Source organism: Pseudorca crassidens, chromosome 20 (genome assembly GCF_039906515.1).
Source record: "Pseudorca crassidens isolate mPseCra1 chromosome 20, mPseCra1.hap1, whole genome shotgun sequence".
Taxonomy (NCBI): Eukaryota; Metazoa; Chordata; class Mammalia; order Artiodactyla; family Delphinidae; genus Pseudorca; species Pseudorca crassidens.
The window spans coordinates 18,504,400-18,529,650 of NC_090315.1; the positions used below are offsets into that span (position 1 = coordinate 18,504,400).

Sequence of the window (25,251 nt, forward strand, 5' to 3'; positions counted from 1 at the left end):
CTTAAGTCATAAGGGTGGGGCCCTCATGAATGAGATTAGTGCCTTATAAAAGAGGCTCCAGAAAGATCCCTGGCCCCTTCCACCACATAAGGACATGGTGAGAAAATGCTGGTTATGAACTAGAAAGAGTGTCTTCACCCAGGCATTGCTGGTGCCATGATCTTGGACTTCTCAGCCTCTAGAACTGTGAGACATAAATATTTGCTGTTTATAAACTATCCAGTTTATGGTATTTTATTATAGCAACCCGGACAGACTAAGACAGGCAGTTATGGCTGCATTTTCACTTGGTGTCCCATGGTCGGTCTATACCAGGGCCCATAGCATGCTAGGAACAGCTTTTCAAAGGATTTATAATTTTCCATATGGCATGGCCTTGTGACAGAACCTTAAGAGTCTGCATCGTAATCCTCCCCTTGCCAAAAACTCTACATGGTATCTTTTCCCAGTGCTGATAACCTCCAATACCATAGGATCCTCTGGGTCGCACAGCCTGAGTTGGCACCTCTTGCATCATAGCCTGGACCTGCTGCAGAGTCCTTTCCATCTCTGAACTGAATCAAAGCCAGCAGCTTTTCATGTCTCCTGGTATGTGGTCTGGAGTAGTCCAGACCACATGTATGTGGACGGTGCCTTCAGAACCCAAGGAGGCCTACCAAGAATTATACTTCCTTCTTTGAGGTGGAAGGTGCAAGATGCCATTATTTGTCCTATGCTTTGGTTGCCCTGGCATGCTCCAGACCATTGCAGCTCCTAAAAGTGTTATTGTTATGACAGGCTCCTCAGACCTCACTGGGTTCACCCTCCTAATCTTTGGAGTGCATGGGTCTTACTCAGGCCCACAGTGTACTAGCCACTTCTTGTTCATTCATTCTGGTGAGCACGAGGTTATTGATATAGCAGACCAATATATTTTGCAGGATGTGGGGCCAATCCAGATCTTTGGGGCCTATAATTGGACAGAGGCCTGGAGAGTTAATGTATTTCTGGGGCAAGACTGTGAATGTACACTGTTATCCATTCCAACTGTCTCGTTTCTGCAGGGGCAAACTGGTCAGTTCAACAGAGCTATAATGAGGACCACTACCCTTAGATCCTTTAGCTTTTAAAAGGTAGCACCATGGGAATTCCCTGGCGGTCCAGTGGTTAGGACTCTGCGCTTTCACTGCCGAGGGCCTGGGTTCAATCCCTAGTCGGGGAACTCTTGTAAGCCCCACAGTGCGGCCAAAAAAAAGGTAGCTCCAATATCTGCCACCACCCTCCCCCTCCCCCAACTGGGATGCGATATTGTTTTTGTTTGTTTTTTGCTTTTTTTTAACATCATTATTGGAGTATAGTTGCTTCACAATGGTGTGTTAGTTTCTGCTGTATAACAAAGTGAATCAGCTATACATACACATATATCCCCATATCTCCTCCCTCTTGCATGCAATATTGTTTTTTATATACTGTCTTGGAAGCAGACAGAGGGCAGTTTCAGAGGCTTCCTCTCTGCCTGCCCCACTACAAAAGCTCTCACCCCACAGGCCAAGGAGTCAAAGTGGGGCTTGTGACAATTACCAAGTCTCTAATTACACTTTGGGGAGTGGGGAAATGACCACTGGGTGAATCTGTGGATTCAGTGGATCCACTGTAAGCCAGGCTTGGGCCAGCATTCCATCTGTTACCTGGCCTGTACGTCCCCACTCTAATGGAGGGCCGCCGTGACACATCAGAGCTCAGCATATCTATATCAAGGTGGACCCTGTCCAATGTCTTAGACTTACTTGGGTAGCCTCTTTCCCCAGGGTATCTTTGGAGAAGGACTGGGGGGATGATTACTAGATATTCTTCCTTTATGTTACAGGCTCATCCTGGAGGCTTGATTTCTCCTTCAGTCATTGGGTTCCTGGTCTGAAAACTGACTTACCTCCAGAAACTGGGCAAGGAATCATGACATTTTTTTTGGTTGGGAGGATTGCCCTTAGACTCCTGATTATCCGTTCTTGATTTCTTTGATTGTACAGATTGAGTGTAACATTTGTTGGCTGCCCATCTATTTTGCCTCCAGGGAACCCCTTGTTCTCGAGGACCTGCTGTAGGCCAGGTCACCTGGGGCCACTCTGACCGGACCACCCACTATAACGAGTGCCTCCACCTCTCTTCAGATGGGCAAATGTCACCACTAGACCTCTATTTGTTTTGGGTTCTCTTGCCCCATTGCTGTCAGTGACCCTTGTGCCACAAGAGCTGATCCTACCAGCAGCCCGGTGCCCAGATGGGAGCCGTCACCCATCATCTCAGTGATGCTGGAGCTCCTCTCATGCACACATTCCCTGCTGCTTGGGTGAGTGGTGTGTCCACCCCTTACCCAACATAGTCCTCCACCGGTTTTCCCTGCCTTGGGGCTTAAGCACATTCAGTCTAGCTTGCCCACTTTGCAGAGCCCTTTAAGTCCCCTTTCCACCATGACTTTTTCCATGCTTCTAGCAGAATTTCTGCACCATCTTTCGTGGTCCTTGCTAGGGAATCTTGCATCCCAGGAAAGTGCTCTCACATTGATAAGCTCTCCAATCGTTCCAACCTCACGTGTCTCTCCCTGCTCCCCCGTGGACTTTGGATGACGCACCTTCAAACTCCAGTCCCACCTGTGCTCTCCTGGCTCCTGCCAGGACCCAAGGGCTATAGTTCCTTTCCTTCCTTATCAAGTCCAGCACTGCCTTGGCCCAGTCATGGTGTGACTTGACCCCTAATTAATAGGTCTAGTGGCCAGAAGGGGAGGTGGGGGCAGATCCTGGAGGGGCTGTATAATGTCTTGCAGAGCAGAGATCTCTGCATTTCTTCAAGTAATAGTGGAGCATTGGTTCTTAATAGGGAAGAATGGGTCACTTCTGCAGGCTCAGAGCGTTCAAGACAATCCAGGGGTTTCAGATTCGGGGTGCGTCAACTCAGATGTCCCATCTGAAACGTCAGGGTGCCATCCTCTCCCCATCAGAGTATGATCTTGACACAGAGCTACTTAGGTTGAGTTTAATCTTCTTTGCTGTAGCCTTGATCATGTCAAGGCTTTTTTTTTTTTGGTAGCGCCATGCGGCTTGTGGGATCCTAGTTCCCCAACCAGGGATCAACCGCGGATCGAACCCGGGCCCTTGGCAGTGAAAGCGCGGAGTCCTAACCACTGGATCGCTAGGGAATTCCCCAAGTTTAATCTTCTTTGGAACTTGGCTGCTCTGAGATTCTCCACCTTGTCTGCCTTCCTGCTACAGGACTCAGGGACCTCCTTTCGGCACAATATTGTAAATCAACTATACTTCAATTATTTCACGCTTAACTCTTTTTATTTTTTTTAAAAGATGTTGGGGGTAGGAGTTTATTAATTAATTAATTAATTTATTTTTGGCTGTGTTGGGTCTTCGTTTCTGTGCGAGGGCTTTCTCTAGTTGTGGCAAGCGGGGGCCACTCTTCATCACGGTGCGTGGCCCTCTCGCTATCGCGGCCTCTCTTGTTGCAGAGCACAGGCTCCAGACGCGCAGGCTCAGTAGTTGTGGCTCACGGGCCTAGTTGCTCCGCGGCATGTGGGATCCTCCCAGACCAGGGCTCGAACCCGTGTCCCCTGCATTAGCAGGCAGATTCTCAACCACTGTGCCACCAGGGAAGCCCCCCCCCCCCCTTAACTCTTAATTGCTCTCAGCCTTTGGTTATCTTTTTTCAAAGTGTTAGTCAAGTTTGGCAACAGCCACCTAATTCCACCGAATTTGCTTTCCCCTGATATTTCTCAGGTGTCTGAATAGTTGCCCTCAGCTGTTGCATTTCCTTCCACAGGTAAACGATCTCAATTCATCAAAGGTGAAAGTGATAACAATTGCACTGTCACCTTGTTGTAAGAGGAGCTACCCCCCTACCACTGTCACCAGGCAGGCGAGATGGGTGAATCTGCTCCCGAATCCCACCCCAGCACCTGCTTTCTCAGCCTCCTCAGCCCTCGCTGCTGTAGGTGGGGTTCTCCGGGAAGCAGAACTCATTAGCATGCAAGAGGTTTATAAGGGAGAGTTCCTGGTATCAGCACTTGTGGAATGGAGGGGAAGAAAGCAGGATTAGATGGAGGGAGAAGTTGGGCTCTCACGCTGTGTCAGTTTCCTGTTGCTGTTATGAGAAATTGCCACAAATATTGTGCCTTAAAGCAACACAAATGTATTATCTTGCAGTTCCAGAGTTCAGAAGTTGAAAATGGGTCAACAGGGCTGTATTCCTTCCGTAGGCTTTAGGAAGTATGTGTATCCTTGCCTTTCCCAGTTTCTGGAGGCTTCCTGCATTCCTTGGTTCGTGGTTTCTTCCTTCCATCGCTCTGACCGCTGATTCCATCGTTTCCTCTCCTCCCTGACTCTGACCCTCTGCCTCACTTTATAAGGACACTTGTGACTACATTGTGCCCACTTGGATGAGCCAGGATCTTCTCCCCATCTCACGATCCTTAATCGTAGTGGAAAAAAATCCCTTTTGCCCTGTAAGCTAACATATTCACAAATTCTGGGGATTACCACGTGGACATCTTTGGGGGCTGTTATTCTGTCCAGGCATGTGGAGCTTTGAGTCTGGACGACCCTTCATAATTGTTGGGTGAGGACGCTGGGCCTTTCTATTTCCATGTTGATTAGATATTGGGTGTGCTGTGACCCCAGGCAAGCAGCTGTCTTTAGCCTAGACAATCCCTTAAGAGGACTGCCTGCCAGCAGCACTGCTGACACTGGAGGGTCTTTACTCCTGAAGGGGATCTGGGGGGCTCATCATGGCATCCACCACAGCCCCTCTGCTCCAGCCCCAGCAACGGTCTTCCCTCCCTCACCTGGCCACACAATCTTTCACCCCAGGACGTTTGCACATGCTCTTTCCTTGCTCTGCCACCTGTCTTGATCTTGGCTCCATCACCACTTCCTCCAGGAAGCCTTCCCTGACTTCTCTGTCTAGGTCATCTCCACCGTAGCCCTCCGAAGCTCATGATGCTACCCCTGCAGCATTACTCCTTCGTTAGCATCAGACTCCCCAGGTAGAGCAAGCTCTGCAAGACAAGGATGGGGTTTGCTTTTGCTCACTATTGTGTCCCCTTCACTGAGCACAGCGGGCCTCACATAACAAGTGCTCAGAAGGTATTTATTGAATAGGTGAATGAGAGGACCTACTGCTTTCTTCATTAGGTGGATCCATCATATTTGGCAACACGAGTGGATCACATTTGGTCCTTCTACTTCCCTACTGATGAATATTCAGGCTGTTTCCAGTCCTTTGGTAGTTCACATCATGCTGCAATGAACATTTTTCACGCATATTCTCATCTCCCTACCTGGAGTTTCTGCAGCACAGATTTCTAGAGATGGAACTGCTGGGCCCATCAGAGTGTCCCTGAGGCTGGGACTGGGAGTCAAGGGGCCTGTCCCTCCCTGGGCAGCAGTCCCTCCCCTAGTGAGTCCCCTGCTTGAGTTTCTGCCATGGGCACAGAAAGAGCAGGGGAAGTGGGTTCACAATGGGACAGAGAAGCATGAAACAGCCCACCGAGGGAGTGGAGGTAAGCCCGACAGAGAGAGCCTTGGTGGCACTCAGGGTCCCAGGCCCTGGGCTTCTGCAGTCCTGCTGTTAAGTCCCCGTCTTACTGGACCCCTCATCAGTCCTCCTTCACCTGAGATTGGTGCCAACAGGTTTCTTGTACTTGCTACCAAAAGGTCCCAGCTCTTATAAGATCCAATTCTTGTCACTGTTGTCTACATACGTGGCTTTTACATTCCTTCCTTGGGAGATGAGGGGTGTGTGTGTGTGTGTGTGTGTGTGAGAGAGAGAGAGAGAGAGAGACGGAGGGATCTGTGATAAACTTTTGTATATACCCCAGAGGTCTCTGAAAAGATGATGCATTCTCTGGGGGGGGCCAAGTTATATTTACGCTAACTATGGGCATGTCAGCGTGAGCCCCTCGCTGGCCCTGGCAGGGGGCCGGGCTGGGTCTCCGGGCCTGGCTCTGGGTCAGGGGTGGAAGGAGGGTGACGTGGCCAAGCACACTCTCAGACCTGGTGCCGGATCCTGTGTGCAGGGCCCGCGGTGTCAGCGGCTCCGGCGGGGTGGGGGCCTGGGCTGAGGGGCCGAGGGGGGCTACATCAGCGTCTGCGCAGCTTCCGGGGTTTGTGGCAGGGGCTGGCAGCACGCTGGTCCGGGAGATGCTTCTGTGCCCCGTGGGCCGCCCCCCGCCGCGTTCCTGCAGGGGCAGCGGAAGCTCGAGCGACCCGTCCGAGTGGCTGAGGACCTATGTGGGGATCCCCACTCCCACTGTCATCCCACACGCTGGGCCCCGGTTCCGGGCGGGAGCACATGGGCCATCACCACGTGTCCCTAGCACGGCTCCCGGCACGTGTGACCATTCAGGAAACGCGGAGTGCGTGGGCGCCGACGGCCTTTGCCTTATCGTGGATCTTTTTTTTGACACAGAGAACCTGTCGCATCTCCCTGTCGTTTCCAGCACAAAATCCAATCTCCTTCTCGCGGCCAAGGGGTTCTGCCCTCCGCACCCCGCACACGTGCTGAAGGCGTGCACTCTGCCTGGACTCGAGCGCTCTCTGCCTCGGGGGTGGCCCCAATTCCTGTCCTTGGGGGCAGCCCTGCGGGGTCACATGCCCCCTCAGCCCTCGGGCTCCAGAGGCCTGTGACTGCGCGCCGGCCGCAACCCTGCCGGGGCTGGGCCCTCAGCCCCACCCTGGCTCCTCCCACCTTAGTTCACGCCGCACAGACCCCCATCAGGCCGCCAACCCTGGCTGCAACCCCACGGAAAGCCCAAGCCCTGAAAAATGATGGCGAATTTGTCCCTGTGCCATTAATTCTCCTGGGACTGAGGCCTCCCCCCAGGGTGGGTGCGGGGCTGGGGGACGGATGGCACCTGCTCGGCCTGCCAGGACTTTGCCAGTGGGTGGTGTGGATGGAGTTTCCCAAGTGAAATGCCGCGTGGAGATGAATGACCCCTGAGCTGTGGGCTCTGGACGCGCAAGGCCTGGGTGGAGCTGGTGGGGGAGCTCCGGGGCCTGGACAACCCCCTTCCCCCCGACCCCCCACCCCACGCCCGCCCCTTCAAGGAGGAGGGCTGCGGGCTCTTCACCTTCACCCAGGTTCCCAGGATCTCCCAGAAATGCTGCCTCGGCTTCATGCCTGAAACCTCAAACACAAATAATTTCCAATTTGCCTGGGAGTTCAATCGCACAATCCAATGTTAAATAATAGATTAGATGCCTCGGGGAGAGAAACAGGATTTAAACAGAAGAAGTAAATAAAAGGAAAAGTAAAATTCAGCACATCGGCTTGGAGGGTGAGAAGGCGAGCTTTCCCTGCTGACCTGCATGCGCTGCCCCGGCCCTTCCTGCCAGGCTGGGTCCTCTTCCCCGCGTCTGCCGGGGCTGCCCTTGGCGCGCCTGCGTCTCCCCTCGAGCTGGTGCTGGCTCCACCCCTCAACAGCCTCTCCCACCAGCTCCCCAAATAGAGGCCCAGCTCATAGCCCAGCCAACTGCCACGTAGCCCGCGGTCACGCGATGGGGCTGGGTGCAGACACCCGTGTGGAATGGTGGCATCTTTAGACCTAAGAGGAGGCAGAAGCAGCTATGTCTATGGGACAGGACTTGTTTAGAAGCTCTGGAACTGAGGTCGCCTCTGTCCAGCAACCTTTCCTTCTGCCCACCCTGCCCTACATACACCTGCCACAGTCTGGCCCTGTCACACAGAAACTACACCACCCCAAGGTTACAGATCCCCAAATCCCACCTTCCCTCTGCCATCAGCCCTTCTTGTCCTCATGTCCCACCTTGTCCACCCCAGATCCCTTGGGCCACTGTTTCTCTCTCCCCTCCCCTCTTTCCACCCCACGTGCCTAGGAGGAGCCCAGCTCTAACCTTTTCTGTGCTGCTAGAGAAGCGAGACACCACACTGGGGGACACCAGGGCCAAAATGCCAGGGTTTGAATCCTGGAACATCCTTTTAGTAACTGTGTGAGCTTGAGCAAATTACTTAACCTCTCTGTGTGTCACTCTCCTCTTCTGTAAAAAATGGGAGAATAAGGACTGTATCTACCTTACAGGGTTGTAGACAGGATTACATAAGCTAGTATATGCGAAATGCTTAGAGCAATGTCCGGTAAAGCAGTAAAACCAGAATTCTTAATATTGCTCAGGGGCCTGGGAGGGAGAGAAGCGGCTTGGGTTAAGGTGAAGGCACTGGACAGAGAGCGAAGTACATGGATTGAGGATACGCTTAGGGGACAGAGAGAATGACATGTGTGAAAAGGAGTCCAGGGCCGATCGGGAGAGTTGGGAGGCTTGGTGGGTACGTGAGATGTGAGGTGCCCTGAGATATGCCGACAGAGGTGTGGAGTGGGGTCTGAGGTCAGGGCTGGAGGTGCATGTTTGGGCGTCAGCTGTACAGCGGAGTGTGGCTGGCAGAGCTGGCCCAGGGAGTGTGTCGATCAAGGGGTGTCTGTTGAGTTCAGAACGTGGGGTCGTTGGAGACTCTGAAGCGAGCCATTTCTGTGTGTGGGGGGCACTGGAAGGCAGACCACGGTGGGTTCAAGAACAAAAGGCTAATGGAGGCGTGAGGCAGCAGGATACGTTTTGCTGGGAAGGAGAGGACAGAAATGGGGCAAGGGCTGGAGGGGATGTGAACTGAAGAGGGGCTGAAGCCTGATGAGCCGGCAGAGAGAGGCCCATGTCTTTGCGGAGGGGACAAAGGGCTGGGATCCAAGAGGCAGTGGAGGGCTGACCCTGGTAGGGCAGGGGGGAGTGAGAAGCGGGGTCAGTGCACACGCAGCATCAATTTGACGTGAGACAGTGAAGGTCTTTCTGGTCCTCCCCTTTCCTTTCATTGCAGTAAGAGGCACACCGTGAGCTGTGCACATTGTGTGTGTGTGTGTGCGCGCGCGTGCACGTCTGTGTAAGTGTGTAGATGTGTCTCTCTCTGTGTCCCTGTGCACCTGGGTCTCTGTGCCTGCTTATATGTCTGTGTGTGTGTCTGCATGTGTGTTTGTACCTATGCCTCTGCGGATGTGTGCCCAGGTCTGGATGTGTATGTATTTGTGAGAAGGTGTGTGTGTGTGTGTGTGTGTGTGTCTGTGTCTGTGTGTGTGTGTCTGTGTGTGTCTGTGTATGTCTGTGCCCATGTGAACATGTGTGTGTGATGTGGCTGAAGTCGCAGAGGGCCCGCATCACCCTCGTGGAGAGCGGAGGACAAACGCCGGCAGATTTTTGGTGGCCCTGAGAGGTTTGTGATGGTGCGTGTAAGGACAGCCCAGTGAGTCCTCTCCTCCTGCAGTGGAGGGGGCAGGCTGGAGGGGGGTGGCTGCTCTGGGGTTTGCCAGGGGCAGGAGACAGAAGGAACAGTGGCCAAGATGGGTCAGGATGTACCCCAAATCTAAGCTTGCCAAAGAAGGGAGTGAAGCCAGCAGGGGTGATGGCAGACCCCCCCCCCCCCGGCCGTCAACACTCCTGGTGACACTTGGCCCTTCTGCTCTCTGTGTCCTTCGTGTTGACCAGTCTGTGCTTTCCAGGACCTCCTGAAACCTTCTGGCCCCATTAGGCCCAGGAGGGGAGCTGGGGATGTTTGGTGTTAGGGCAGATGTGTCCTCTGGAGCTGGAGGGTTTGAGATTGACCTCCAGGGTCTGCCCGGAGACAGACCTGGAGAGGCAGGGTTCCCGTGACCTTACAGATGAGAGGGGCAGAGGGCCGAAGACTGACGCAGTCTCCAGTGGTTCTGGGGGATACTCCGACCCGCGTGAGCTGCACACAATCGGGGTGTTGCTGCCACCTCGTGGGCCTGCCGGGGATGCTCAGGCCTCTGCTCAGGAGTGAGGGCTTAGCGCCCTCTGGTGGCCCAGTACTGTCTCTGCTTGAGAAGATGTGCGCCCTCCCTCGCTCCCCCACTCCTCAACAGTATAGATGCCCAGGGGCGGGGCGGAAGGCGGGCCCCAAAGTGAGGGCTCTCAGCCTGACTGCTTGGGTGGGATTTCAGCTCCAGGTCCTGCTGCTGTGCAGCTCTGGGCAGGCCTCTCTGTACCTCGGTCTCCTCACCTATAAAGTAGGGTAAGGCATGGTCAGGGCTGCCGGGAGGGTGTATCAGGCAGCACGTGGGAGAGGGCATCGTGGCACTGGCCCATCAGGAGCGCTTGATTCGCGGTGGCAAACCCTAGGCCCCATGATTTGGAATTACTTCTGACACCTGACCCTTGCCCTAGGCTTCAAGTGATCTTGGGAGCAGACCTCCAGCCCACTCTCTCCGTCTCCCCTCCTGGAGGCCGGCCCAGAGACGGGGAGGGGGCAGGAGCGTCTGTTCCCACGTGGCCCCAACCCCAGCGGCACCCTTGGCCACCCTCTGCTGTCTTCTTACAGCCGAGCCTCCTGTGCAAAGGGCCCTTCTGGGCAGCATGAAGAGTCAGGGAGCAGCGCAGGCCTCACCGCCAGGCCAGGCCGCCCCGAAGAACCAAAGCTCAGGGCTGTCACGTGCCCTCCCCTGAGCCTGGGACCGTGGACCACGGAGCCCCCTCCGTCCAGCAAGGTCATCTGGGGCGAGCACACTCCCCATGCCAGGGGCAGCTCCCCCAGCCTCATCCAGGGTCATTGTACCCACCAGCATGGGGCCCGGAGACGGGGGCAGGATTATTTCAGCCCTGCTCAGCCCCACACTGCCCACCCCTAGTTCCTGGAGACCACCCTGGTCCACTCCTGGGCCCATAGGTCAGCAGTAATCCCCTTGTGCCCAGTTCTAGGTGAGATTGGGGGAGATACCAGGACAAAATTCCCATGATTAGCCATGAGTGCTCCCCAGAGAGGAAAGGGCTAAGAGGATGGGGAGAGTGAGGGGAGACCACCTTCTGCCCTCAGGGCTCTCCTGGGACTCCCATTCCCCCACCGAGGGGTCTCAACCCTGAGGATGAAATTGGTAAACAGGCCCTGCCTGGGAGGGGATAGGGGTCCTGGATGACTGTCCCTCCATCCACTACCTGCCCACCTCTGTCTTGAGCCCTTTTGTGGGTGGCCAGGCCCATGGTGACAGCAGATAGGATGGTTTGGTCATGTCTGGGAGGCCAGAGGTAACTGAAACTCATGTCTGACCATCTGGCTGGACCTCACATCTCATCTCCCCAGGGGACTCTAGGGCTTTTGGGATGTTTGTTCTCTTCACCACTTAGAGAGCAGGTCTCATGTCTAGGGAGGGCTCAGCTGCAGGGACTTTACTGTGGGCTGCCCCAGAGAGGGCCTATTTGGAGGACCAAGCTGGCAGAGGGCACTGGGAGTTCAGTGGTTATTTTCCCAACTTGATGGGCCGGCTTGGCCCCTGGGAGAAGGCTGTGACCCCTTCTTGGACCCCTGACCCAGAGGGCCCCCTCCTTCACCATGAAGTGATAAACAGGTTAAATGGGGCAGGGAGGGGCAGGGGAGGGGCAGCACACGATGGTCCCAGAGAGGAGGGAGGAAGGTCCACATTCCCCCCATCCTCCCAACACATATACGGGCTCACACACGTGTACACGCCCCCTCACCCCAGACACAGATGCCCATAAGACACCTACCACACCACTCACACACACTTATACACGTACACATAGACTCACAAGCTCACCATGCGCCCCCCAGAAACACACACACACACACACACACACACACACACACACACTTTCCTTTGTTGGCAGTTAAGTCCACTGTCCTTAGGGCTGTATGAGGCTGGGCCTGGGGCTGGGGGCTGGAGCTGGGCCCAGCACCATCTCAGTGGATTCAGGGTGAGGTCTCAGGGCTGGGCTTCTGGAGCTCATACTGGGGACCATCAAGCGGTGATCACGGTCATTGCCTGGACTGTGCTTCTGCCGTCGCCACCCAGAAGGAAAGCCCCTCTCTGATGGATGTGTTTGTGTGTATGTCTGCCCAACCCAGGCCTGGTTGTCTCTGAGATATGACACAAGATGTCTTTTCCTACCCTCAGATACACACACACACACACACACACACACACACACACACACACACACACACTCATTCACACCATGGAAGGATGGTCCCTGGGCAATCCTGATCGCCTCCAAGCAGCAGCAGTGGGTGAAGGTGCCCTGCAGGCTGCCCCAGCCGGGCTTCTGTGTGTCTTCTTGCTGAGTAGAAGACCAGTGACACTGCCACAGTCTTCGCCAAAGGCATCCTTGACCAGAGGCACTGTTTCTGCATTAGGAATTCCACCTCACTTTGTGAGCACCGCAGCCTAGGGGCAGCTGTTTCTGGGTCCTGGTCAGCCAGGCCCCTCCCTGCCTCCTCTCACATTGACCTGGCCCTGGCTGAGGTGTTGAGGCGTCCCTGAGCCTCTCACCATCTGCCTTCCTGCCTTCCACACCTGTGAATCCCTCAGGCCCTGACCCCAGCCTCCTCCCTGCCCCTCTGGGTTCCTTCTGTCCAATGGCCCAGGCCACTTTCAGCTGGAACCCGAGCGGAGCCCTCACCCTGATCAGGGTTCTTGGATACATGTGGCCCTGAGCAGCTAGTGGGCAGCCTCAACCCCCTTGTTCTGCCTTTATACCTTTCCAGAGCCCAGAAAGAAAGATGGAGCCAATCATGCTAGTGTGAACCTGGCTGGGATGTCCCACCTTGGGGAGCACAGCGCCCTCTGTGTCTGGCAGCATCTCCCTTAGCAAGTGGGAGCAGACCGAGAGCCAGCTCGGGAGAGAAAGGCCACAGAAGGATTCAGGAGGGCATGCGGCAGACTGCGGGCAGACAGGCTGACAGAGAGATGAGACCCAACGGTGGCAGACAGACAAACAGGCCCCTAGAAACATCCAGGCAGCACCTCCTATTACAAACAAGACCCCAAAACAGCCGTAGTCATACCCAAACTCAAAGCTCCAACTAACACTTTCTCTGAGGCCTTTCGAGAATCACCCTGCCTTTTGACAATTTCAGACCATTTCTGCGTGTGAAAAATGTATGCTTTTGGGGGAGAAGTTTCCTCTACAGCTCCTTCCCCCCCGCCCCCACCCCGCAGAGCTGGTTCACATGTGGGCAGGCAATCCTGGTGTCTTTGAAGTGGTTCCGTCAGGGAATGCAGTCAGGGATCAAGGCCCGGTCAGGGGGTCTGCAGATGACATCTTCCGGCCAAAGCCCTGCTTATCCCAGGGTTCAGAAAGCCAAGGATGGCATCACTCCCTGCCTGGAAATGCCACACCCCCTGAGACCCGTGTGCAGTGTCCCATTGACTCCAGGGGCAGCCCCCAAATAGCAAGCTTGCCCAGAGAGCTTGTCACTGCTCTGGCAGTCCCCAGAGGGCCCCCCACAAAGTGCACTGACAAAAAGGGACCTTGATGGTCCTCCACGGGGACAGGTCTATCTTCTTTGGGGATGAATGTGCCGGTACCCAGACGGGAGGACCCTACTGACGGAGACCTGGCCTCGGGAGCCCGAGGCGAGATGCTGCTGGCATCCTGAAAGTGAGCTGCTGGGTGCTCTGCTCCTTCTGCTTGTGCCCTGGGCTTGCCTGGCTGGGGTCTGCAGGCGCGGGGCTCAGGCTGTCCTCAGGAGAGAGAAGGAGCCCCAGAAAGTACGGGGAAGGGCCCCTGTGTTTCCACACCAACGCACAGAGTACGGACACGGCTGCTCTGGAAACCATGTGCTTTATTTGGAACCTCATTCCAAGGGAACCTCCCCCCGGGTCTTAGAAAAGCTGCAAACCCTGTGGTTTGGTACAAGGCAATGGCTAAGGGATGCGGGAAATCCCTTACAGCCGGGGCCTTCATCCTCTGGGCCTCAGACTTCCCTGGTCATCCTGACGGTAGAGCTGGGTATGGGCAGCTGGGACTCTTGGGGTGTCCAGCTCACCCCCCAGCATCTTCCTTATTTGAGGAGTATGGAAGTGGGTATGGGACAGAGGCCAGGGTCCCCATCCAAGGCCTGGGCCTCTGTGGCCCCCTGAAGGGCCTGCACCACCCAGCAGGCATGGCTCCTCAGAGCCCTGTTGCTCTGGGTACATCTCAGCTCCCAGGTGAGAACCCACGGAGCGTGGGATGCCCCTGCGGACATGTGAGTGGGTGGCACCGGGCCGCCCACGGCCGGTTGGCCCCGCCCCTCAGTACAGGTCTGCGAAGGGCTTGGAGTAGTTGAACATCAGGTAGTCCATGTAGTAGAAGTCGTAGGTGCGCTGCCGCTGCGGGGTCGAGAGCTGGGCGAAGTACTGGTGCGCGATCTGTGCGGTGGTCCGCGCCTCCTGCGAGTGCCGGTCCTTGAACCGCGGGAAGGTCAGGTTCCGCGGCGCATGGACGAGGCTCAGGAAGAAGTCGGCGTCGTCCTCCATGCTCTCAAACTTGCCCACAAAGTCATAGTCGATGAGGCAGGGGCTGCACAGCCGGCTGACGTGGTCCCAGTGGATGTCCATCCCCACGGGCCGGTGCACGTCCAGTAGGTACTGGATGAACTCGGGGAACCGCACGCCGGAGCCCGTCCGCAGGGCCTCCCGAGAGGCGTTGGCCCGGTATCGGGCCAGGATGGCCTTGCCGAAGACGGGGTGATAGTAGCTATTGGGGTGCTCAAACTTGTCGCGGAAGGCAGAGACCAGCCTCTCGAAGGGCTCGCGGACAAAGAGCATCTTGGTGTAAGTGCTGAGGCGGTGAAGGATGCCCTGGCGGTCGAAGGTGTCCAGCCGCCTGAGGGCGCTGCCGTAGTGGACGGTGTTGTGCTGGATGTCGGTGGTGGACGAGGCCAGCCCGGCCAGCACCATGAGTACCCGCTTCCAGTTGGAGCAGCCCGCCTTGGGCACCTCGCAGTACAGCACGCGGTGGCGGTCCTCCACGAAGATGCGGGACACGTGGCGGGGCGTGACCGCCCTGCGGCTGCTGCTCGCCCTGTACTTGGCGCACGCCTCCCGCATCACCCGCTTGCGCTCCTGCTGGCTCTGGTGCAGGCTGACCCAACGGCCGTCCAGGGCCCGGGGTGCTGGCCGGACGAACGTACCAGCCGAGCTGTTGGCCGGGATGGCCGCCGCAGCTGGCATTTTCTTGATAAGCAGTCGCCGGCGGCGCTGCCGGGGTCGCAGACGGGCCCCCACGTTTAGGTGGGCTTGAGGCTGCTGGGACACCTGTAGGTTCAGGCCCCTCGGGGCCCGGCTGGACAAGTCTCGGGTGACACTCTCTGTGGGTGCCTTAAAGTCACCATCCTGGGAACTGCCTGATGGGAGGTCCTGGGGCAAGAAGAGAACTGGTTAGCGGGGTGGACAGGTCAGCTGGGCACTGGGGGTCACACAGGTCAGGCCCTCGCCACGGCCGGGGTCCCTGACCCCTCTGTAGACTGAGTTTTTTCCCAGGTGGGGGAGAGGGGGACAGGCTGGCCCTGCAGGACGCGACCCCTTTGGTCTGAGCCCCCATAACAGCCCCCACAATCCCCTCTCCCCTCAAGAGGCCGTGGCGTGAGGTGCAAGTGTCATTTAGGCCACAAGATGGCGCAGGTCTCCCAGGAATAGCCTCCTGGTGACGAGGGGCAGGGGGAGCCGGTGGCCCGGGGGAGCCAGGCTCAGAGGTAATGCTTCTATCAGCACAGGCCAAGGCCGCCATCCAAAGGGAAAGGGAAATTCATGGGGCCAAGGTCCCAGGCTTTGTTCCCAAGGCTCCTGGGAAGGACAGGACACATTTTTCCTTCCAAGAATGGGTTTACTGTGAGCTCTGAGCTTTCTTCCCTGCCCTCCCCAGCTTCCCCCAGGTTGCCCATGAGATTCATCAGACTCTCAGAACTCACGCTGTGGGGCTCCTGTGGCTTGATGTTGAACTTTATTCCTGAAAAGCAAACAGAGAGGACAGTGTTAGCAGTGGAAGTATCACGTGGTCCACAGGGACCACCTGCTTACAGGCTCTTGACTGTGGGTGCCCGGGCTGGAAAAGGCAGTTCGGGGGGACGGGAGGAGAGGCATGGCACGGTGCAAGTGCCCCTCGCCTCTCATACCCATGCAGCGAGTGGGAGTGCAGCAGAGACTTGGTCCCACTGGCTCCCAGCTGACGCTCACTGCTGGGTGTCCCACCTCCTGATGTGACCATCACGAGGGTCCAGAGGCGCCCTGCCCAAGGGTGCCCGCATACCTGCCCAGTGGAGCACCCAGGACCTCACAGCCTGCCCCCACCTCACACTTTCATTAAGTCATGGGGAAGCGCCCTCCGGGAAGATCTGTCCATCTTCTCCTTATACCCTGTCCTAGCTCTAGCCTTTCTGTGCCTGAAGATGACACACTCGTACCCATACCTTGGCACACAGGCCTGGGAGTGGAACACACTTTCCCCTCCGCCTTGGGCCTCCCCACTGGCTCCAGAAAGTTCCTTCACCTCGGCATCTGCTTTGCGGTTTGGGCCATCTCAGCTGGTCTTGGGGCTCCTGGCTGAGCTGGCTTCATCTCCAAAGGGCTGAAGAGAGGCCCGCACAGGGACTGACTGCCTGGTGAGCCTTTATTGGCGACTAGGGGGAGAATGGAGAGAGATCAGCGCATCACTGGCCACGCTCCAGACTGTTCGCGCTGCCCACCAAGGAGGTGCTTTGCCTGCGCTTATCACTCAGGATAAGCTCTGGGGAGTCGAGTTTTGCTTGGGTCTGTTTGGTCCCAGTTTGGTCCTTTTCAGGGGAGGTCCTCGGAGGACGAGAGGATTTCCTCTGGGGGAGCCTATTCAGGAGTCTTGGCTTCCTTCCCCATCCCAGCCTGGCCTCTGAGGCGTCGGGGTTCTTCCTGCCCCTGTGCCAGGCGAGTGGACATTTCTGCTCTGAGGCGTTGCCAAAAGCCACAGTCACAGTCAGCACTGGGCGTCCTTTAAACAAGCGGAAAGTTCCAACTTCCAGCTGGCGCGGTGGGACGCCTGCCTGAGCTCTGCCTGCTGCTGGGGGTGGGGATTGTTCTGAAGGCTCTCCCCCTGCTGTCTCTGTGTACACGGCAGAGGTCCAGTGGCTGGAGCCCAGCTGACGAGGGGACATCCCAGTCCTCTGTCCCTGACCCAGGGACTCCGCTGATTCCTTGTGAGATCCATTTTTACAGGTTCAGCCACTGCTGTGCCCCTGGCCTTATACTGGTCAATCTGAGGATATGCCCACAATTCTCCTTCATTCATCTGCAAGTGAGAGTGGGGGAACGTGAGGTCACCCCTGGGCTGGAAAACCTAAATTCCCTGAGCCTGGCTGGACCTTTTCCGAGTCCCATGATAGGTGGAGGTGAAGGCACAACTTACGTTGCATCTTTCTTCTCTGCAATACTAGTCTTTGACCTCTTTTCCCAGAGGATGACCCTTCCCTGGGCAAAGGGCAGAGTGTCCACACCTTCCCGGGCATCCCCCAGCTTATGTGCATTATGTGTGTGTGCATGTGGCTGAGCCCTGAAACAGGCCTTCCAGACTCTTCCATGGAGAGGGGGAAGCTCCCTGTAGAACTGGCTGCACCCCTCAGGGGGTGGGGTGTCAGCAGCGGGTGCCTGACCTTGAGGCAGGAGCCTCTTAGAATTAAGCCCCTCAAAGGGTCCCCGTCTCAGCCCAGAGCCTCCTTCCCTCTGCTGCCCCCCCGTCCCCGCATCCTTCCACATCTCTTCAGGTGGCAGTCCCCAGCATGAGCTTCCTGGGCTCATTTCCCTCTGATACGTGCAAGTTCCCTCTTGCGGCCAATGATCACAGATCCCTTCACCAGAAGGGACCCTCTGCACACTCAGTTTTCCTTCACGCTGCCGGGTTTCCTTAATTATTTTCTGATGGCAGCTGGCTCTGCTAAATCACCTTTCCTCCTCAGAGCCTCAGACACAGGAATTTACTCTGCTTGTCAATCCTGTCAACTTGTCAAGGTGCTAGGCTGCTTATTTATTATCCTTTTCTGGAGCAAATGAGTCGTGCCAGATTTGGCCGAGAACGGGGTGGAGGAGCCGCTTACAAAAGGCATCTTGTCAGCAGGTGAAGTCAGATGAGGATGTGCTCACAGAGTCACAGCCCCGACGGCTGCGACCTCCCATCAGCTCTGTCCCCACAGCCTGGAGGGTGGTGGGCTGTGAGGTCTGACCCATTTTCATCTGTGCAGACCGGACAGGAGGGCTCTGAGCCCGAAGGGGTTCCAAGGCAGGCCAGGCCAGAGCTCTGAGCACAGCCTGGAGAGAAAGTCCTTGCTGGACAGAGCCCAGGGCTGGGTGAGTCTCCTGAGCTATTGGCCGCTTTTGTCCAACAAAGTCAACCTGGTTGCAACTGTCCCCTTTGAAAAAAACAATCATCTTGTGGAAAACCCAACAACAGATCTTATGTGGAGCCTGAGTTGGCCACAGGTTGCATGTTCGTGACCCTTAAACTTATGGCAGCTTGTTTGCAGACCATGAGCCTATCCCACATGGCCACTTTGGAATAAAGAAACTTAAGGAAGGAAATGTAACAGAAATGGCCGGAAATGGCCCCGCTGGCCAGGGTCCCGGTGTCCCAACTTTTTTCTTGGAGGAAGCTGCTCTTTCACACCCTGTTCAGATAAAGGCTGAAGCAAAGACCACCCCCAGCTCTGTGCAGGTGACGGCCAGGAGGAGCCTTGGGCATCTTGAGCCTGGGGCCTGCGCATTCCCTAGAGAGCTGCACTCAGGACCCTGGACAGCTCCAGGGAGCAGCCCGGGAAGGGCCCTGCCTCTGCTGCACCACCAGGAAGGTATTGTCACCAGGAGCCCCCGGAACCCGTGCCACGGGGGACTTGGGCTCAACACAGCACCACATGCCCAGCCCCCAAATAAGTCTAAGAGGTAGATAAAAGCCATGCCCCCCAGCCTTCTCTTCCATCCAATATCACCGTGCTGCGTCTCACCTCGCCTGTCTCCCTCACGCCTACCCTGCGACAGGAACCCCCAACGCCAGTCATGTACACCCTCTGCTTTCAGAGTCTGAGTCACCTGTCCTCTCCCTTCAGCATAACATTAATAACCTGTAAGGGAGCCCTATCCCCCTGTACGGAAAGAAATAAACGACCACTTTCTCTTTCTGGACAGAGGAGATTGGCAGAGTGGTGGAAACACATGCAGTATGATGGCAGTGAGCATCGGTGGGAGTAAACAAGGTGTGAGCTATTGGGGCTGCCAAGCGCCCTCCACACTGCGAGCCCTTCATTGGCTGAAGGTTTTCTTCTGAGCGTTTGGCTGAAGCAGCTTCCTGGCTGCCTGCCAAGGGGATGCAGAGACGGATGAGAGTGAGAGGCCAGCCCTATAATTAGGCCATGCAGCCTGGGTCTGCAGCAGAGCTGGGGAGGGGGGGGGGTCACTGGCATGTGGGCTGTTGGGGAGGACGGTCCCTAGCCCACCACTCCTCTCTGAATCACAGGAGAGAGACGTGCTGTGCTCAGTTCAGAAGTCCCAATCCTGGATGCCCAGGACCCACTGGGGGTGGGGGCCGGGGACCAGCCTTTCGGTCTGGCTGTGTAGACAGGTGACACTGACGTGGGTCAAAATAGGACTCAAGTGCCTAGAAAGGGCTGCCTCCTGAGCCCTTGAGCCCCTGGCCCCAGGTCGGTCATTTGAGGAGAGTGACTGCTGTTCTAGCTGCTCAAATTCCAGCCCTAGGCCCTGATGGGCAGTGGGGAGAGGGTCCTGCCACTCTAAACGCCGCAGCCTTGGGGAAGCCATGGCTGTCCTGAAGGAGTCAGACCCACAAACAGGGACAGAGATGGGAGAGAACTGGAGGGGCCAGGCGGGGCCCCAGCTATGAGTGCAAGTGCAAAGTCCCTGCCCGTCCGGAGTTTCAGACTCGTGGTCCTTGGATTCTCCAGAGTTTCCTGCACTGAGCTGGGTTTCCTTGGTTCCTTTTTCCACAGCCTGGCTCTTCCGGCGGCTGAGTCTGCATGATGGACATCCCCACACCGATCTGTGCTGTCCACCCACATGTCCACTTATGCTGCCCATCAGGCCAGGAGACTCCAGGGGTTTCAGGCTGGGCGGAGCCAGGAGAGACACCAAAGGCAAGTCCCCCACTGCACCCTGGGTGCCCCACATGCGAGATCCTGCATCCAAGCATCGGTCCCACCCCAGACTCCCTGGCAGCTGCGTCTGGTGCGATGAACACCGTTGCCCTGCTCTGCTGTTTCCACATCCCAATTAGAAAGAAGTTGATCCTGTACCTACCACGTGTACTGGGAGAAAGGCCTTCACGCCCTGGGGCAGCCCTGCCTGGCTGGCCAGTGTGCAGGACCTCACGCAAGCGGTGATGAGCTACAAGGTGTGAGACTGGGATGCTGGCAGGAGAAACGGCAGCCAGGGTGCATGTGCTGGTTGCTCGGGTCAGGGGAGAGACCCCGAGGGAGCTGTGAGGCCACACTCTGCAGGGAGCCTGAAAGGTTTCTGAATGAGGGTCCCCCAGAGAAACCACCAACAGGATATATGTATGTGGAGGAGGGTTTAGTTTAAGCGATTGGCTCTTGTAGTTGTGGAGGATGGGTGAAATCTGCAGGGCAGGCCACGGCCTAGAGACCCAGGGAAGAACTGATGGTGCAGCTCGGGTCTGAGGGCCGTCTGGAGGCGGAATTCTTTCCTTCTTTTCTCCTAAGGCCTTCAGCTGATTGGATGAGGCCCACCCACATTATGGAGGGTAATCTCTTTATTCAAAGTCTATTGATTCAAAGGTAATCATATCTAGGGACTTCCCTGGAGGTCCGGTGGTTAAAGATTTCACCTTCCGACGCAGGGGGCGGGGCGGGTTCGATCCCTGGTGGGGGAGCTAAGATCCCACACGCCTCGGGGCCAAGAAACCAAAAACATAAAACAGAAGCAATATTGTAACAAAAATTCAATAAAGCCTTTTAAAAAAATTAAAAAATCAAAAAATAAAACATCAAAAAATAAAAAATAAAGGTAAACATCAAAAAATAAAGGTAAAAATAAAGGTAATCTAAAAAATACCTTCACAGTAACATCTAGACTGGTGCTTGACCACACATCTGGGCACCACAGCCTAGTCAAGCTGACATATAAACTTAACCCTCACAGAGGGTGTAGCAGTTTCCTAGGGCTGCTGTAACAGTACCACAAAACGGGCTGGTGTAAAAATAACAAAAATGCATTCTCTCACAGTTCTGGAGGCCAGATGTCTGAAATGAAGGCGTCAGCAGGGCCCTGCTCCCTCTGGAGCCTCAAGGGGAGGATCCTTCCTTGCCTCGTCTAGCTTCTGGCTGCCCCAGATGCTCCTTGGCTGTGGCAATTGAGATCCAACCTCTGCCTCTGTCCTCACACGGCTGTCTTACGTACCTGTCCCTTCTCCTGTGGTCGTTTTGCATTAGGGCCCACCCTAATGACCGCATCTTGATGACATCTGCAAAGAGCCTATAATATGGTCACATGCACAGGTACTAGAGGCTGAGACTTCAACCTTTTTGGGGGGGGGGGGGAACACAATTCAGTTCCTAACACGGGGGAAGCGACTTCAGAGGGCTTTCAGAGCACTGGGCAGGGAAAACCTGGAGGAGGTGAGAAAACACTTCCCTTGCTGGGTTGGGTGGTCCAATTAGTAATGAAGGACTGTGTTAGTTCTCCGTGTTCTTGGGGCAGAAACTGTGTCAGACAGAGTCTGGCACAAGGCCTGGCACGCAGCAGGAGCTCAGTAAACGCTTGTGAGAAAGCCAAGGCTGCCTGGACTGAGAGCTGGCCCTGGAGGGGGGACGGGTGTCGGGCTTCTCTCTGCAGCCCAGGGTTCCGGCTGGAGGCCACCAACCCCCCGCTGAGCTTCTCCGGCTCGGCCTGGTAGCCTGGGAAGCGTCTGTGTGTCTGGGTGGCAGGTGCTAGCCGGGTAGCCGGTTGCAGACAGGAGCTGCGCCGGCCGAGGGTTTGTCCAGCCCAGCCCGGCTGTGTGGGGTCTGTGTGGTCGGAACTAAGACACGCCCAGCTGGCTCCCTCCCATTGCCACCTGGGGGGCACCTGGCCAGGGCCTGCTCCTGGGTCCTCGCAGTGGCTGTATCTCCTCCGGCTCTTCTCCCACCAGCTCAGGCTCTGCCCTTTTGAGGGGCAAGCCCTCCTGACCGCCCCCTCGGCCTCTGTCTGCCTCATTGTGAGCTGCTCCCTTCATCTGGGCAGATTGTTAATTTATGCAGATTTGATGCAAAACTCAGCAATTAGAGGGCAGCCTGGACTCAAGGCACAGAACTCAGATGGAAGAAGCCTCACCAAAGGGCTTTAAATCCTCACTTGTGTTCACTGGAAAATTCAACTCATTAGATTCTCTGCTAGGGACTCAGCTCACAGCCATGCCACCTCTGCTGCCCCCAGGGCCCAGGGCAGGCAAATGGGGCTCCAGGCAGCTGGGGGCCCCAGACGAAGGTGCTGGCTGCTCCTGGAACCAAAAGGTGGCTCTGTAGTCAGTGTGGACCTTGGGGAAAGGTGGGGGTCAGGCCACACATGCTCCTGGGCGGGACAGCAGGTGGCCCTGCAGGGCTCTGTCCTCTTGCCTCAGCCTCTGGGGAGTGGGGAGAACTTCTTCAAGTTGCTCTGAGACAACCAAACTCACAGTGGGGTCACCTTCGGCCCCAGACCAGAGCAAGGGCTTCCTCTCCCTTAACCTAGAGACGCCACTGAGTCATAGCTTTTAACAAGGGGTCAGCATATTTAAAAAGAAGGAAAAGAGAAAATGAGAACACTGCCGTGTGACCTTAACCTCACTAAACTTTAGTCTCCTCGCCAGGAAGATGGGATAAAAATACCCATCTCCCAGTTCCACAGATGTGTAAATGAAACGGTGCACAGTGGTGGGCATAGAGAGCGCACACAGGATAGAAGCCACCAGCCCCTGGTATCCCCATCAAATGGATACCTTCGCCCCGGCTGAGTTTCCCTGAGCCCAGCTCCCGCACGATCGCAGGACCTCTGGGACCTGTCTGCCGGGGAGGGAAGCGGGAATCTTCCCGTCTTGGGCTGATGGGCACCTGACAGCTTGGACCGCTACTTGTTTTGGTTAGCGATTCCATTCCCTCGCCTCTGAGATTAGGATCCGCATTTCAACTGGGTAGCTCCTTGTCCGCTCAGCCTTGGCTGTGAATCCCCTTGGAGCTGTCAGAGTGGGGCCCTGGAGCTGCCCGTCAGTCAACCAGCCAGCCAGTTAGAGGGTCTGCAAAGCCGACAGCTGTCCTGCCGTTCCACCCCTACCCCTCTGCCCATCACTTGGTTGGGTGGGGGGTGTCTCTGAGCATCCTCCGTGTGCCCGCCTGTCCACAGGGGAGGGGTCCCCAGCTCCCACCTCGAGGCTCTCCTGTGTCAGAGCCTGGGGGTGACTCCACCACGTTCAGGGGGGGTGTGTGGCCCCAGCACACGTGCCATGCACTGCTCTGTGCCCTCACATATGCACGTTGCATGGAACAGGACCTGGTACGTCGTGCTGCTACACCACGTGTGCCAAGGGGATGCCTCGCACCACATCTCTGTGCCGCACACACGCATGCCTCCTGCTGTGCGCTGCGGCCTGCGCTGGGCGGGGAGGCCACGTTCATGTCCGTGTACGGTTTCTGAGAGCACGTGGCACACGCTTTAGAGCAAGCCACGCCTTTCCTTCCCTTTATGTATTCCTTCAACACACACAGGCCTTTCCAGGATAAGCGGGAGCTAGTGGATGCTGCTGCAGATGAGATAGAAGCAAGCTCGTGACACTCGCCGGCAAAGTCACGGTGCCCCCGGCGGCACCTGCGGCGTGGGAGCTGGTGGCAGAACACAGTCACGCAGGCCACCACGGTCTGGCCATTCACTCCACGCTGACTGAGCACTGTATGTGCCCGGCAGTGTCTTAGGCGCCAGTGACGGCATCTTGGCCGTGAACGGGACAGTCGTGGCCCTGACCTCATGGCGTTCACAGGAGGTGAGGCGCTGAACAGTGGTTCCACGTGTGATGGCAGTCACGGAGGACGTGGCAGGCAGCAAGTGGTGGGGGACACCAGCGAGTCCAGGGCATCAGGTGAGCTCTCCCTTAGGTGGTGACAATCAATTGACACCTGAAAGTGATGAGGGCATTCCTGGCAGAGGTCGATGGCCTTGACCATGACAGCAGGGCTCATGGGATGCAGAGAGGCAGAGACTGAAGGGTGTCCAGAAATGGCAGGACCATGGTGGCTGCAGGGAGGCCCAGCAAGGAAGGGGCCGTCTGGTCCCAGCAAAGGTAGCAGATCCTTAACTTCTCTCCTAAGGCCCGAAGGGGAGCCTAGAAGGGCTTTAAGCTGCGAGTTATTTTGAATTTGAGTGATTCTGAGATGAAGAGCTGAAGACAGAGCAGAAAGGCTGGTCCGTGCGTGTTGCCGTTGTCCGGGCAGGACATGTCTGAGGCCTGGCCCCAGGTGATGACGGTAGAAAGTGGGGAAACGTGCGAAGAGTATTTCAGGAGGAACAGTCAGCAGTAGGAGGTGTGCTGGTAAATGTTTAACAACTGGCTCCGTGGGTGGCGGGTGGGGGAGGAGCCTAACTTGTAGTGTTTGCTGATTTCCCGCGTGTAAATACTCCTACCGTGGCAGATTCCAAGCTGCTGATGTAACTGTGGAGCTGGGCCCTCGTGGACTGGTACCAGTGGGCCCCTGGATCAGCGGGACCTGGGGGCTGACTGGGAGCAGAGTCAGGGACCCTGGCTTCTGGCTTCAGCAGTAGGGGTGTGCTGGTGGCATTTCCTGCGAAGGGGGGCAGATCCTCACTGAGTCTGAGACGCCTATGGGTCTCCCAAGGGCAGATGTCCAGAGGGCGGCTGAAGGAGGGACGATGGGGGCAGGTGTATGAGCTGGGGCACATTCCATGGCCTGTGGCTCTCTGGGGTCGGTGACGGTGTGGGACCAGCACTTTCCAGAGGACAGAAAGCAGGGCAGACGCAGCCAGTTACCTGGAGCACAGGCAGTGGGCCTGGCCTGAGTCCTGCCCTTGTCCACAGCCCCCGGGGAGCCACGGCTCCGGCTCCGAGTCACGTGACCAGCTTGAATGGGATGGATGTAACGTTCTTCCTGTTTGGCTGTCAGGGGCCCCTGGTGATTGCTCTCCAGCCAGCGCTCTGCAGGAAGGGGCCTAATTTGGCTTGAATATTGGTGAGTTCCTGCTGGGGGTTGCCAGAAAATAAAAACGAGTGAGTCATGCTGAAGCCCGAGGCCGAGACGGCCCCACTGAGGGGCTGCCTGTTTGCAGGGAAAATGCCAACACCACCGACTGGCCCAGGCCTGTGACAGACTCTGCTTCTCTGGAGCCGAGTCAGGCCGTCAGAGGCCGCCGGCGGGGCAGCCTCATTACCGCGACGGCCTGGCCACAAGATAAGGATCGGGCCGGCTCGA

General features: G+C 56.5%; 1 protein-coding gene across 1 annotated transcript in view; it reads right to left on the minus strand.

The window, feature by feature from the left end:
• Positions 1 to 13,618: 13,618 nt before the first annotated feature.
• CHST8 (carbohydrate sulfotransferase 8) overlaps positions 13,619 to 25,251 on the minus strand; it is a 121,215-nt gene continuing 109,582 nt past the window's right edge. The window contains exons 3-4 of the mRNA XM_067718280.1: positions 15,745 to 15,782; positions 13,619 to 15,193 (exon numbers count right to left, since the gene is read on the minus strand). Of these exons, the coding sequence (XP_067574381.1) occupies positions 14,087 to 15,193; positions 15,745 to 15,782 (1,145 nt within the window). The 3' untranslated portion in view covers positions 13,619 to 14,086. The remainder of the gene's footprint in view (positions 15,194 to 15,744; positions 15,783 to 25,251) is intronic.